Genomic DNA, 16,762 nt, shown 5'->3' with positions numbered 1-16,762 from the left:
ATGATGAGATCATATTTACCGTACATTGAAACACCGTACATTGAAACACGACGGGTAATAAAGTACATTCAAACAGCTGAAATTAAAGTTCAGATATTCTGTGGATTCCCATTTTATATGGATTTCGCAAAAATTTTTAAAATATATGAAAATAAAAGAATATCTTGGCATTCACACAAATCATGCATCCTGGCAAACTGAAAGAATTGCACAAATGTACATTTAAATACAGAAATCTGTTTATTATTTGATATATATCCTATACAGTTTGATATATAGTTCTAATACCTGGAAGTCAAAAATAATGGTCATAATATATTCATATACATTGATATATATATATATATATATAGAAAACTAATCCAATAATCTACAATAACTTGGACTTTGTCTTCTTATAAAAAAGAGAGAAAAAAACAAAACATCTTCGCTTCAATCTAGGTGTTTATCGGAGATGTTAATACAAAATAAAATGACACCTGGACTTTGCATTTTATACGACTACAACTTTTCCAGCAGCTATAAGATCTTCTTTGTTTAAGACACAGGAAAATATGTTGTCTTTGCTTGAATATCTAGATTTGTTTTCCCCTCCCAACACGTTAGGTTTAACAAGAACGACAAGAACAAAATGGTGATGATAGACATTGCTAAACTGAACATCAGATTACACAACTCTTAATTCCACACTTTCAAAAAATGTTAAAGGGAGAAGGGAGACAATGGAATCAGAGACCTTCCGAAGTTTAAGGTAACGGGAAAAGAAGAACATGGGATGGTGAATGATGTGCTTCCCCATCAATGAGTTGTGTTTGTAAACAGATGGAAGGCAACACGCACACGAGCCTGTTCGTCTGAGAATTTAGGAAGATTTTGCACATAAAAATAGACATTGTAATTATAAAAACAATTAATCATGATGCTGTCACAATTTGGCGGTTACTCAACAAGGTTTGTTTTACATTTAATGCTTGTTTATTTTGAATGAATATAAAAAACAAACCCAAAAGCAAAACACAAATGGAGGCAAGAAAAAAAAAAAAAAAACATTTCCAAAGAGCATGGCCTGTAGCGTGTGTTGCAATAGGACGAGCTTTCTGTTTATTCACTGCGGTTGTATCCTCCACCACATGGAGGTTGTGCAGGCACAGTGATGTTCATATTGCAGGAAAATAGTCCATTTTGAACATCTAGAGTTTCACTTTCTGTACAACTTCCTTCTAAATTCTCATTAAACGCAGTATATAACACAGCAGAGTCATTCAAATCTCCCAGCATGCATGCATCTCTCTGACTTCTCTCTTGGATTGGCAGGGAGAGATCTCCATCCTAGTCATTTTATCTGCAGCATAGTTTTATAAACACAACTCCCCAAAGCGCTCAATAAGCGTACTAGAGATGAGAAGATGAAGGCAGGCTGTAGACATGAACGAGGCCGTGGATGGACATCAGACCATCTGGTGGCTTGGACCGAATCCTTTGCAGCTATCAAGAACGTGGACGCAAGAGGGCTCTACCACTTTTTGCTTCCAAGGAGCCAGGCTGGCGACAATGAGGTCAAGATGAGGCATCAAAGCTGGACAATAATTGAAGAGGAATGGCAGATGTATTATTTGACTGATATTGAAAGGAAAAATATAAATAAAAAGCATCCACATGATGATATATATTCCAGATCATATGGATAAATTTAGTTAATTGCTGTTTTTGTCTTTTTGACAATGCACAATTACCAACAATCAGTATGATCAGATTAAACCATAGTTCTATAAATTACTGGAAAACATGGCAACCAAAATACTGGAAAACATTTCAGCAAAGTTGTGCACCACTGTGAATAACAACCACAATAATAAACATAAAAATAAATAAACACCACTGACAGTGTCAGTCAGATTTGATTATCTTTATCCATTTTATTTTAATATGCTCCACTGTGACTGTAATTTTGCATGTGAAACTTTTAGTCTATCATATCCAACCTCGTACACTGTGAGAACTACTTTGTAATGTTTCATCCTTTTTGTGATATTTTATGGTAATCAATTGAGATAAATAGATATCTTCAGTATATCTATATTTTCTTCAGTACTGTAAGCAGCAACATGCCAAGCAATTGATTTCAATGGTTATCTGTTGAAACATCAATAATGGGGTCATTTTTACGCCCAGTCTACCAAGACAGAGGAAAACACAATGTGAAATGATTCCAAAATTCTTTTTTTTACATCAAGACAAACCATCTTGGATTTATAAATGATAGTTTAGGGAAAATAGACAAATAAAGAACTGGATATCAATAGAAGCAAAATAATAGATAGCATGGCAAAAGTGTTTTGTTTCTTTTTTTAGTTTGTCAGAGACTGATCCTCCTGCTCCAGCCTGCACCAGAGTTAAGGAACACCTTGCAGCTAGCTTCAATTTTGGATGTTTTTGTGAGTTCAAAAATCATCTTTTCTCCACAGAAACACATTCTTCTTTTCCGTACTTGATATTTTTAAGCAAGATGCAAAGGTTGCAGGATCATGTGCTTGTTCTATTGCATAAAGTGAGAGAAAAGGAATGTGTGCAATGTGTGTCTGTAATTATACATGGTCATGCGTGGGTTCTTTGGTGAGATAGGAGGGGCCAGAGGGGGCTTTCAGCCTTTGAGGGAGAATATGCCTTATTGTCTCGCAGTCATTAAATATTAACACGGCCATCTAACCCTGCCACTCACTGGGGTCTGATTGAAAATATAAAATAGTCACCTCCAACTACGTCATCCTGCTGTAATTATACCTAGTTAAAAAGAATTTGGAATAAATAAACTAGGTTACTTTAAACACCCTATCACAGAGATTATCACGAAGAAAACCTATTTTAAAAGTAAGGTGACATTTGATCCACTTACAGCAGGCAAAGTCAATGCAAAGCACCGCGAGGCCTTAGTTCAATCTGAATAGTTTTGAAGAAAGCCAGTTGAAGGAATGGCATCTAATTACGGGATTATGGACCCTTGTGGAAAAGAACAGTAAGTGACCTTCATTTGCCATTCTTCTTCTTCTCTGATTCATGCAAAGGACATTATCAGGAAGGGGGGGACAAAGAGGAAAGCTCTTACCTGTCCCATAGCTTGACATTTCTGCAGTTGTTGGTGCAGCAGCCGGCTGATATCAAAGCTGTGACAAAAGAAAAGGGGAAGAAGACAGCAGAGGGAACAAGAGGGGAGAAGTGACGGAAGAAAAAAAAAAATAGGTTCATGAATGTTTCTTTGACATGGGAGTAAGGCCTCATTAATCTCATGATTTATATATGGCATGTGTTTGAAGTGCCATAAGAAGCAAAATACCTCATAAATAAAACAAAGAGATGTTGGGCCACCAGTTTTCACCAGAGTGTAAAGGGATGTACTTTTGATGCGTTTGTTTGTTATAGAACATGACAGATATAATTACAACATGAAACCTGAATGCACCAACTGGAATGTCCTTGAAGGGAATACCTTTCTTTGCTGTTTTGACAAGAACACAACTCTTTAATGTTTAAGCATTTCGGCTCAAACTGGGAGATGATTAAAATTTATTAGTTCAAAGCAACTAATTCTGTCTGCAAGCGCATTGGATTTTTTAAATTTTGTGCACAAACTGAATTTCTAAAATATCTATTAAAAGATTTAAGGTGGTAGTACGGCATTTACAGTTCAGGGTTTCAGGGAGCAAATACTGAAGTGCATCCTCAAAATCGATGACCACGCGCACACACACACACACACACACACACAGACACGCACACAAATGCCATCTCAGTTTGAGGTTGCAATCAGATATCCTGTTAGTAATAATGTATCCATGTGGAACAGGAAGTCTGGGATATACTTGAATGCACTTCTATGCAGGAAACGGAAATTGCAATAAAAATAAGCCAACGTGTACAGCTAATATAAGGTTGGCATATTATTTACGATGTCCTGCCTCACTTGACAATTCATATTTATCATTTTGCCGATCATGATAGGTTGTTTAAGTGACATTATTCAGGTTCACAATTGGCAACCATTGTTCATTTATTATTTGATGGGAGAATTGGATCTCAAGAGCCGCAAAACATCATGGAAGTCTTTCACCAGCACACAAACCACTGAGGGCCCTGTTTTCGTTAACAGTTTCACGTCTGCTCTGCATGAAAGTTGACGCATATACCAAAAGAAAGAAAACTCCAGCCATGCGCACAATATGCTGAACTTGCTCTCAGATTGAAAATAGCGTTGCTTAACTAAAAGTCTACTTTCAGAATAGAAGTAATACAGAAGGTTGGGAATCTTGTACTCAACTTGGTAAGCTTGTAAGTGATACGACATTGAATGTGTATGTAATTATTTCCACACTTGCTTGAATTATAAACAATGTGAAGTTATTGAGTATAGATGCATTAATTATTTCCTAATGTCATACTGTATCATACATTATGCAGGATATGTCACCCCCAAATCACCCCTGCTCGCATCCTGGCCACCACGCAAAATATTTCCAGGCTCTGACCCCATATATGGGTCCAAACTTGAATTTTTTTTCAAGTCCCTCTTTGCCATTGGTTGCCCTTCAGAAAACAACAATATGTTAAATTCTTGCTCTCTCTCGCTCTTGATCTCTGTGTGAGTCTTTAATCATGTTTTCATCACACTCCTTGGTTCACTAACATCTCCCATTAAAGATTCATTGCACTATTGTGACCGCATAGTTTGCTAAAGATTCCTCAAGCCACCTTCAATACATCGAACTGAACCTTTCCATCCGTCTGTTGATCTTCGCAGGGTCACAGGGGCGGAGAAAAGGTCAGTGGCCTGCAGGTATTTACATTTGGACAGAGGAGCGATTTTAGGACGAGGCAAGATGGCTTTATTTGTGTAGCGTACACCATTGTTCATTCACAGAAAATTATTACGTACAGACACAAAATAAAACGAGATTCAATATTGAAATTAATATAATAAGTTTAAATCTGGTTCGAAAGGCATGCGCACACATCACTATGCTTCATCCTATCACACACATCCACACGTGAGGCAAAATCTACTGTAGGTACGTTAAATGAGTGTGTTCTGTTTTGGTACGATGCATATTGCAGAGTAGATCTATGGCTGAGGTGGTCTGGTAGATCAATAAAGCAATCCCAACAATGACATCAATGCACTTACTATGAATGACTAAAGCTTATGAATGATGGGAGACATCAGCATACATCAATGCTTCTATTTTTCCTTATTTGATTTATGGAATCATTACATAAAGAAAAATAAATGCAGGTGTTCAAGATTTATTATGTGGTCAGAGCAGATGGTGTGTTTAGAAATTTATAAGTAAATGTAGTTATCAAAATAAACTGATGTTTAGTGTTGGACAAAAAAAAGTGAAATGGAAGACTTCTTACAGGGGGCAGATAAACTAAACAACAAAACACAAAAATTATGTACTCATATAATAAATCATATTGTCGGAATCATCCCAAAACATTCTCACCTCACTATAGTTTTATGAAAATTGGTCAAGGGTTCTATTTTTGTAACCACCGCACATGTGGTTGGACCAAAAAAAAAAAACTGCTGCATCTTAATTTTCGTGCTGGTGCAAGCCTCCTCTTGCATGTTTGGGGATTTGGCAGACCGCGTGTTGTTGTTTTTTTACCTGCCACTGGATAAATTGGATTTCCTATTTTCCTGGAATGCAGCTTCAGACTTGATTTGGAGGAACATTGGTTAAAAATGATTTTGCACGTCACAAGATTGAAATCTGCTATCTTTTGAGAAATCCTTGTGACGCAAACTAGCTACACACTTCGAATCCCTTTCAACCAAACAATGCCTTTTATCAACCAACATATATGGGCAAGGAGAGTTAGTACAAATGATTTATTTTCTCAAACAACCTCAAGTGGATTCAGCTTTGGGCAGGGTGTCAATGGCAAAATTAGATTTAATGGGATGTGACAGATGTGTCAAGGGAAAGGGTTTCAGTGTCGGTCAGAGCCCAAGTGTATAGATAACATGATTACCCCAGAATAATACAAAGCTTAAGCTCCCTCTCAGCATAGCCCTCTAAATTCCTCTACAAAAAGATACACGGGATTAACTTGGAAGGTGACTTAATGTTTACATGGTGGTCAAGGATCATAGTGTATTAGCCTACGCTATAATTTAGCAATTCATCAGAGGCATTCACCCAAAAAAAAAATGGAGTTCTATCGTTTGATCATAAAGAATGAGATGAATGAGAAGAGGTGATGACTGAATGGGGACTGACGTATGAAAATCGTTTGTCAAACTGGGACATCAAGTTGTTATTGACGTCTCCATCAAGTCAGTAAACACATGAAGCAGGTCTACGAACGAAGCGCCGCTCATCTCTCAATCCTTTTTTATCAGTCAGCCGTACTCTCAGCTATTCTCTCAATTTACAGGATCAATGCAAGGTAATTTCACATGACCACTCTTCTCAGATCTCTGAAAAAGTACAGCATAAATTATTCAGGCAGGCCGGACAGGAAAGCCCATGGAGATGCAGGATGGATCAGTGACCTTGCGTTTGACTAGACGTCAGTCAGTCCAGCAATCTGTCAGTCAGTCTGGTGTACTGCCTGGCTGGTACGAGAGATACTTAGCTTAGCATTCTTAGGCAGATCTTGGCCATGGAGAACAATTCCCGAATGTATAATATTGAGACTTTAAAGTCACCAAAACACATACAGAAATTGAAACGTTGCAATCTGTATAAATTAAGTCACTTCTACAATAGGTGCTCATTAATGTCTCAAAGAATAACTTGCATTTGAATAAATTATCCATTCATCCGTTTTCTCCACCGCTTATCCTGTTCAGCAATATGTTATAATTATGGAGGCATATTGTTTATTTATCGATGCACATATGTGTAGGTGCACATGAGCTGGAAATATTTGCACAGCAGATTTGACTCTGTCACTGCACATTTACATACCAAGCATAATGCAGCCCAGTCAGCTGACAGCCTTTGGTTGAAAAGTCAAAGTCAAGCCAGCCGCCGCACTCATTGCCGGTGAGCAGACCCATCACCGGACCAAAGGGGGATTCAGGTTGAGGGGGCACAACATTTATTTGAGGAGGGCAGGGCCCCCTCTTCCCTCTGCCTAGACCCGGCTCTGCATGTAATTGATTGTCCATGTGCAGTATAGCTTTACTTTTATTTTTAAATTGGCCCTCGCGACACATTGCATAGTATGGACAATCATTTTTGTCATTGGCTTGACTTGGCTGGCTTGCCCACAGTCCAGCATGAGTCACACAAGGAAGGCCCTCTGCAAACAGCAACACTCACAGGCGATGACGCTGGATAAACGTGGAGAGGCCGTCAACAAGAGGGCAGGCTTCGCGGGCATCACTGAGCAGCGGCTTGAACAGTCTGTCTAAATATGTCCTTATGTGAAAGCAGCACTCGGTGCAAAAAAGATTGGGGACTCCTGCACAACAGAACGGTGCTAAATCAGCCCAATTAAGCGGCCCCATACTGCAAGTCAGGGCAATTGATTTTTTTGAAGGAGCCATGTGAGGAACTGAAAGCTACGGAGTTCATGCAAATGATATTGAGGGCATGGCATTTCTACAAATAAGATTAATATCTTAAAAAGCTCTATGGGATTAATATATATAATTACTGATTTAATGCAAAGTTTAAATGAGAGAAATTCCAGTTTATTGTATTGTTGTAATATTTAGTCAATTTTGGAGAAAACTAAGTGAAACCTTTTGTTGAATCAACAAAATAGAAAAAGAAATCATCATAGCAAAAGAAAAGAACATTATCCGTTATAATAATGTTTACTCTTCTGTTCTGTCTCTCAGTGAAGTAGAAATAGACTGTAGAGAGTTAAGAGCATGAAGCTCACTGAAGTAGAGCTGGATAATTGGAGCCCCGTTGGCTGATCAAGCCTGAGAACATTGTGTGTGTTATGCGTGTGCAGTCCTTTGTGTTTTTAAGGGAGCAAGCAAACATGGACACATTTCAAAAAAACAACCCATTCTCTTGCAACTGTTAACTCTTAGGATTTGAATATAGCACAAGTCTGTATTTTCTAAGCCTTTTCAATTGCTGTTTAGAGTTTCAACGAGTGGGATTTTACCTTCGAGAATAACATCAGCAATTTGTTGTGATGTGTGCTCTGCAAGTATACTCTAACAAAACAGCTGAAGCAAGGTGGACACTAAAACTAAATACTTTGTGAGATTTATTGCGATATGAGTCACAAAAGCAAATGTGCCAATATTGTGTGTTTTCAAGATTTACATTAACCAGTAAGTTTAACACAGGCTGTGTTGTCTGTTATATTGGCAGAGATGAAATATTTAAGCAGACATTGGCTAGATAAACTAGTGCTTTATTCATTTCTTTATTTTAATTTTAATATGTGAGCAACAGACAACTCTGTTAATGAATAAACCATGATTCAGGCCATGCCATGGGGAAGGTGAAGAGTTTGTACTCCTACTGCATTGTTTTAGTATTAATGTCTAAATGCACTTGGCTACATAACAATGAATTGAAGTTTCACAAATACAAGAACCACTACCTTAGTTGTAAATGTGTTTTTTTTTTTTGTCTATATGGGTGCCATATGGGTGTCCGTGCTTGGGTCTAAGGTCACCTGGCCTCTCCATGAATGCAATTCACCCTCCATGTTATTAATGAAGACAGGTCATATAGCACAGATGGATGTTTATGTTTGCAATTCAAGAAAATCAAAAACAAGTCTAGATTAAAATTAAAAGCTGCTATGGTGCTGAAAATCAACATACTGTGCAGAATGAAATTAGCGCTCAACTTTGCAGTTCCACTTTTCCTTCACTGAATCTTATCATCTGATACCTCTGGAGCACATTTGTCAAACTCAAGGCCCGGGGGTCAGATACGGCCCGCCACATCATTCTATGTGTCCTGCGAAGACAAATTGTGCATCAAATTAGTGCGTCATTACTAGAATTGCAAATTGTCTTCACTTTTAATAATATATATATTTTTTTAAATATTTGACCAGTTTTTACTCGTCTGATTTGAAAACAAGTTATTCGTCAGTTTGTTTTGTAGCTTTTACTGTATATAATATGAGGTGCTCAAACATTTATTTGGGTTGACTGTCATAATGGCCCTCCGAAAGAAGCTATGACTACAATGCGACCCGCCAAAAAAATGAGTTTGACACCCCTGCTCTAGAGTGACAGCTCTCAAGACGGCACTCAACTTCACCTCAACTAAACGTGGCACACACAAACACGGTTACGGCTGGTGATGTTCGGACAGACAGACAGTTTGCCTCCGGCCCAGTCGTGCCCCTACTAAATGACGGCTATGTCTAAACTTCCAGTTAATTACCTGGCCTCGCAAGCTAATTTCCTTTCAGCTCACTGAGCCATATCCCCAATGGCGCTATCTCAAAAGGACAAAGACCCTTCTCCAGTCCACTGGGTTTGCGTGTCTACCGGATGACTGGGGTTACTGTGGAACAGTTGCCACATACCTCAGGGGTTTGTGCTGGAGTGATGCTAGTACACGAAAAGCTGCCTGCTCGCTGACACTAACAGCTACTACAATAGCCAGAATATTTGGAAGAATCATTCCATTCTTCATGAGGGCATGAATTATGAATGGATTGTTTCTTTTCAAATTTATTCTCGACACCCATCAAATGGGATGCTCTGACACTGTGCTGCAAACAGCCAGTCTCCATGTATTTATTTTTAAGTTCTTGAATGGAAAACATAATGTTCTGACTGTCCTCCATGATTAACAAAAAAAAATTGAATTTGTATTTACTAGCAGTGTAACACCGGTGGTACCATCCAGGAAGCGCATTACGGAGACGAAGCTAGCTGCATCTCGATTTAAAATGACAATGATCTGCAGACAGTAGTTAACAAAATGCCTAATCATGCACTCCTTGGCTAATGGTTGCTTTAATGGCACACGGGCAAGGTTGTTGGGGATAATTCATCTCTGGTGTGATTGCAAATGCCAAGGTAGCTGTTAAAAGTAACATTTAGATAGACATCCACCTTGAGAAGCTAGGCTCTGCCTTTACTGCATGCGAAGGGAGTATGCATTGAATTTAAAAGGGAAATAACCTGCAGCAGACTGTGTGGATATGTTTTAAATAGAACCATGGGCAATAAAAACACAACTTTATATGCCCGATTAAACAATCTAAACAATATCATACTACTGTTGCAAATTCAAAGCATCGTGAACCGCAAGGCTGACATAGTAGATGAGGCTTTCTGCTAATAATACTGATCCATTAGAGTTACGGCAGCCAAATGTTTCCATAAATCCTTTCATACGAGCAGCTGTGACAAACATTTGGGTTTCCTCATGAGTCGCTAAGGATGTGACACTCCAGAATTTATCTTGGAGAGGAAGTGGACAGAGTGGAGTAGGAAGAAGAAAGAGATAGTGAAGAAGGCGGAAAGATGGACGGGAGGGGTGGGGAGGGGGTAGCCAGTAATCCACTCAAATTCATATTCAATCCTCTTTCCCTGCCTCAGCCTGCCAATCAGTAGATCCTCCAGAAAGAGTGCTTTGTAATAATTTGCAATAATTGTAAAAAAAAAATCTCTGTCCGACAGCTGTTTTTAACATGGCGAACCGATTACGATGGAAAGAAGACAGAAAAAGAACAAGGAGAGAAATCTTAAAGCTAAAAGGTTGAATTTTAACTAAGACCAAAAGCAGTCATTGCATTTTACAGCACATTTAACAAGGTTAAACTAATACTGCAATAGCGTATAATGTCGTCAAGGCACAGCATTCATAATATGGATAATAAAATGAAAAGCTATTGAATCCCCTTATTGATCCCCAGAAGGGAAATTCTGTGTTAAAACAGTTTATTTAAAAAATAAATAAAAATCACCAATAAATTCCCTTTTTTTTAACAAAAAATTTTTTTAAGAAAAAATCCTGAATATCTGTTGCCCTAGTCCAACCATCAGCCTTTCAGTGGCTCAGGTGTAGGGAGAAGAGGCTGTTCCTATAGAAACTTTGGCAAATATTATGAGAGTAAAGTGCAGGCGGAGTTAGTGGCATCACAAACCGATCGGCTATCACAGCCCATTTGAAAGTGCTGTTTGAGCTGTGTTGATACAAAAAGCCATAGCCAAGGCAAACATGGGTCATTCTCACAACTTTAGGGACTTAGTCAGGCTTAGGGATGCATATTTATGATCAAAAACCATAAAAAATCAAAAGTTTCATGTCAGGGCCTTTTAATTACAAGAAACAGATTAATTTTATTGCTTGAAAGATTGTTTCACAAAAATGAACTGTCTATGAAGCACAAAAGAAACATTTTTGACTCAATGTGACTGATGAGCGCAGAAAATTATTTTTTTTCGGGGGGAGCACAATTCCCACATACGCCCATTCCTGGGCTGACTCATAACTGAGTTCACTTAAAGCTTAGTAGTATCTTTTACAAAGAGCCAACAACTGTAAATAGTACTCCATTGGGGCAAATAACTTTAAATGATCAAATTTAATCAAATCTGCGGTTAAAAGATAAAACCTTTTGGAATAGTTAATGATGATTATTTATACGGGGAATAATAATTTAAAGTACAATATTTATACTTTCATAGTGAGACGCATTATGTTCTAATAGTAATAATAATAATTTAAAATACAAAATGTGATACTTTTATAGTGAGGCTTGTTTCTTATGTTCTAATATCACACGTTCACATGTTCATGTTATTTAGTGCATATTGATTTTGTGATTCCTGATTTAAGGACCTGCACTTTTTTTAATACGTACTTCTTTAGTAATTCTCAAATCCTCAGAAGTCTCATTAATCGAGTGTCTCTTGTCTTCCAATGAGAGAGCAGGATAATCCTTCATGTTTACTAAGCATAAGTGGTGTTTTTAGTGCTTTTGAGGGGAATTCCATTATTTTTATGGCAAAAAATATGTAAAAAATAATGTGTGATACGCCTCACAGGAGATGTAACAGCAGAGCAAAGGTCAGAGTGTTGTTTTTGTCCCAAATGGCTTAAATTTGTGCCTTGTTGAGTGCCACATGAACATGAGACTTTCATTTGTCAACAACAACAACACAGCTAGCGAAACAGCCATGTCACAAACACAAGCACGCACACACAAGTTCATAAAAATTGAAATAATACTGTGCAAAGAGCTTACGGGATAATCCCAGAAAGTGGAATGTACTACAACATCATAGGAATTAAATTCCTTCATCCAAAAAAAGAACATGCAAGAGTGGGTCAGGGGATGACACACACGGACATGGACATGGCAATATTTAATAGACGACCCTTTATTTATTTATTTTCAAATTATTTCCCTTTCAAAGTATTTATTTTCCCTTGAACTGTTGCTTCAGGTTTCCACCTAAAAACTAACTATGGAGGGTTAACTGGGGTAGTTCATTCATCATCGTTTTTCAGAGTTTTTTTTTTTTTTTTTTTTTTTTAGTAAGGGCTGTATGTCACACAAAAAAAAAGAAAATATTATGGTCTACTGCTGTGTCTTTGTCAGGCCAGTGGCGACAGAGGAATCCCTGAGGGACAATGCTCTTGGTAGATAAACCACCAGAGCGACTGACCGATAGCCATAGTACATTATGACTTTATCACAACTCGTCCCACTGTAATGACTAACTCATGCTAGGAGGCTTAATGAAGTCCATATGGACAGTATTTGCTGTTTCTCTCTGAGCTAGATTCTCAACTGCTTTGCCACTTGGCAAATCACCAATCCAGAAAGCCAGAGAGTGCCCCGTGCACTTCAATTTTACAATCAAGAAGTAATACTGCAACGCCCTTTGTAAGCACAACCGTTCAACTGTATCAGATAATCATCTCTAATGCAAAATATTTCAGAATGAATACAGAGCAATTTAAGGTTTGAATGTTATAACATCAGGGCATTCAAATAAGATAGCTGTAATAGTGACAGTAGAAACAGCAGATGATTTATGATACAGTTTTGAGACCCAAATAGGTCTTCCCCAAGAAGAACGATATTTCCACTGTGCAAGTTAAAGTGTCATATTGAAATACAAAAGAAGTACAATTGTGTTTATACAAATAATCTTCCATGAAATTGTGTCTTTATTTGGTTGGGCAGTTTTATATGTTCTCTGCAGCACACATTTCACCTTGAGACAACCTTTAGTGTCGGCCAGTTCTGTGCCACTCAGCACCTTTTTTTTTTCCCCCGGACTCCAGAAATGATTACAAGCCGCTGTGGGGTATTTTAACAGTGGCCAATTTGCTCGGCTATTTTTGTTATTCATCACACAATCTGATAGCCTTAAATTGCAGCATGTTTGTGGTTTGTGTAATTCTAACATTAGGCCTCTTTCACAAAAACAAATCTGCCCCTAAGTCACACTTCTGCACCATGGTTCATGTGTTAAACTGTTCAATCATGTGTTCATTATTAAATTAACTTCAGGAATTCCACTTGGATTTTTTTACTTATGTCGAGCTACCGTCAACCTGATCTGCTAATCAGACTGACACAGCATTTGTGAGATTGTACAACAAAATGACAATGCATTACATGATATTCAAAGGATTCATTCACACGCATAAAAACGTACCGTTCATCCCGTTATAGATGCTCCGATGATGAGGTGACAGCTCGTCTCCACCCGACCTCCTCTGCGCGTCTCGAATCGGGCTGCCAAATTTCCCATGGTCGGGACTCAGACTGTATTGGTGCCTATGAGTCTCAGGACTGCCCCCTTGGACTATACAACTTTTTTCAAGGTGCTCAGCCGTCCCTAAATGTGCATGTCGAGGCTCAGGGCTTTCACAACCAGTACTGCTAATGCTGCTCCGGTGGTGCCTCTGATAGAGGTCACCGCTGCCACCTTGGCCCAGGTAGTGCTGCCTCTGGCCTAAAAGAAGGTCAGAGCTGTAGTGCTTTGGGTGCTGCTCTGGACTACTCCGTCCTACGTTCCTTCCGTATTTCTCTGGGCTCAAGCCTCGCATGGCCCGGCTGTGGTCAGGCACTGATATGGAGCCGCAACGTGGTCGGCAGAGCTGGGGCAGAGTGTACGGGTACTCCAGGCTTGTACTCCGGTTGCGCCCGGCCGGATGCTCGGGGCTAGACACCTCCCTGTCGGTCATTCCTCCTCCTATGGCACTGATGCTGCTACATCTAGGTTTATGGGCCAGCTCGGGACTCCCTTTTTCCCTGGAATTTCCAAGGCTGCTCACTCCCACAGCTAGGTGTGTTTGCTTATGCTGATGGTGATCTGAGCTGTCAGCACTCCCTGCACTAGAGGTGCTGCTCCCATCCCCAACATCCCGCATTAGAAGACCCTGCCCAGGAACCAGCAGTAAACTGTTCTGGCTGTCTATGGAGTTTCGAGACCCCACGCCCATTCCAACACTCCCACCCGTCCCCCCACCTCCACCGACTATTCCTTTGTCCTCATCCAGGAGGAGACAGAGCTCTTTCAGCTCCAGGTTCTCACGGATGACCTCCTCCTGTCGAAGCTCTAATTCCTTGAGTTTTTGGAGATAGAGGGTCACCTCTTTGCGCATGATGCTAGAGCTGTATCGGCCCAGGCGCTGCCACTCCCTGGACACACGCTTTCCCTTTTGGCGATCATCATCCAGGAAGCAGCACAAGTCTCGCAGTTCACGGTTGTCTTCCTGCAGCTTCTGATTGATGTCCTGACAGGGAGAAATAGAAACACGTGAGGAAGGCAGATTCATTGACGTGATCCTTCGGCCCAAGGACTGGCAGCATTGTTGATGCTAATAAGAGCCAGAAGACGTCATAAATGTGTTTGTGCTTTGATGCATATTATTTTTCACTGTCAGAGTGCTACAGTGATTTCCACTGTAATTCCCTTGCATGGCTCTTTGCTATATTAACCACTGCAAAATGAAATGACATTGAAATGAAACCTTAATTCTTCCTGTCTTCCCGGGCAATGCACTGACTCACCGTGTGGCATTCATTATATCAGAAAGCTGGGATGGGCAACATCTAACCTTAGCGCTATACTTTTAAAATTAACCTTCTCACCTCTAGCAAAGGTTCCCCTTCAATCCTCTTTGTGCAACAATTTAACCCTCCTCAATCCGTCCTCTCCTGCTCTCTCCCTTTCCTATAGCCTCCAGTTCTTTCCATTGTAATTAGGTAGCTTGAACGGGTGGGGAGGTGACAAGGTCTCCTGGAAAGGCAAATGATTTTCATGTGATGCTACACCGGGCTGGCTTCCTGCTTCAACGTCAACATTGTGCCACTTTCGTCACAGCATTTTTTACAAGACATCTGGAAATGAAATATAATAATATGTAGATAAATATATATTAAATTATATATGTATATATATATATATAAAATTAAATTAAATAGTTAAATAATATATATAGTAAATTAAATAATATATATAGTATATATATAGTAAATTAAATAATATATAAAAATATTGCTGACACTGCTTATTTCTGTTAGGCTTTTAAATTAATTGGAGCAGATCCAATTCACACTCACCATTCACACACACCTAAAAACAAATTAGAATCTTCACTGAAACAAACAGGTATGTTTTTGGAATGCCGGAGGAAGCTGGAGTACCCAGAGACAATGCTCACAAGCACAGAAAGAATGCCAGATCCCTAATTCCAACTGTGGATGTAATAACCACCACCATGCCGCCCTCACTATAATAGACATAAAATAAAACTTTACCAACAAGCCAGCGAGTGAGTAGGCCTGTTGCCAATGTTCACTATTTGTAGGCTCCATGCCATCTGCGTAAGGAACCAGATCAGGCCCACACAATGAACTTCAGGATAACCTCGAGTCTGACCCAATGTTTGCAGCCCATCACGCCCACTACTGTGCGCGCACTCAGGTGCGCTCCAATATGCTACTGCTACATGAGATCATCCCTCACCAAATGCTCGCCCCCTCACCTTCAGTCCCCTGATCTCGTTCAAGTGCAACTGTAAGCTGCGATTGACCTCTCGGATGAGATTTCCGTGGTCCAGAATCACGCTCATCTTGTCGGCCTCGGAGCGTCTCAGACGCCTCACCAGGTCCTCCTTGGTCCACTTAAACAGGTCTTCATCGGACAAGCCAGAAACGTCGTCCGCCGGACTATCGGTCTTGGCGATCGACAGCTGCACCTGAGGCTGGGGCGGTGGAGTCGCTTTCTCCATTGGCACAGCGCCTCCGGTACCGACAAAGGGCGGAAAATACTCAGAGGGTTGCTGGTAGTCTTTGCTCGCATCCGCTCTCCCACTGACTCGTGACTAAAGGTTATCGTCTAAACATCCGTGGCATAGTTCTTCGCCGCCGCCTTTGCTCTCGACAGGTCTGCTGCTCACCACACTCTGCAGGCGCAACAGCTGATGATGCCGGCTCAGTGCTGGGAGGACGCTCTGCCGTCACTGCAACACCCCCATGGTCGAGGTGGGCTTGGTTCGAACGAAAACCTTTCGTCCCTTTGGTATTCCGATTCCAGCTACAGTTCGTGAGAACGGGAGAAATAGTCGGTGAGCCCTCAGGGTCACACTTGCTCAAGCAACGAGAGCCGGGGAGGAGAGTCTGTGGTTAACGTCAGTATAATGCCTACCTCTCTCTCTCTCTCTCTCTCTCTCTCTCTCTCTCTCTCTCTCTCTCTCTCTCTCTCTCTCTCTCTCTCTCTCTCTCTCTCTCTCTCTCTCTCTCTCGCTCTCTGGCTAAGGATCATGAAAAAGAAAGTATAGTCGTA

General features: G+C 40.0%; 1 protein-coding gene across 1 annotated transcript; it reads right to left on the bottom strand.

The window, feature by feature from the left end:
• Positions 1–221: 221 nt before the first annotated feature.
• Positions 222–16,638, bottom strand: ccdc85al (coiled-coil domain containing 85A, like). Its single transcript, XM_061274575.1, has 4 exons — positions 15,963–16,638; positions 13,625–14,708; positions 3,104–3,161; positions 222–1,576 (listed from the first exon to the last, which is right to left on the bottom strand). Exons 1-4 carry the CDS (start codon positions 16,206–16,208, stop codon positions 1,558–1,560), a joined length of 1,407 nt encoding a protein of 468 aa, XP_061130559.1. The 5' UTR covers positions 16,209–16,638; the 3' UTR covers positions 222–1,557.
• Positions 16,639–16,762: the final 124 nt, after the last annotated feature.

This window comes from Syngnathus typhle, linkage group LG3 (assembly GCF_033458585.1).
Source record: "Syngnathus typhle isolate RoL2023-S1 ecotype Sweden linkage group LG3, RoL_Styp_1.0, whole genome shotgun sequence".
Taxonomy (NCBI): domain Eukaryota; kingdom Metazoa; phylum Chordata; class Actinopteri; order Syngnathiformes; family Syngnathidae; genus Syngnathus; species Syngnathus typhle.
Note: the sequence above shows the minus strand (reverse complement) of the source record. Positions and strands in the feature narration are given on the sequence as shown.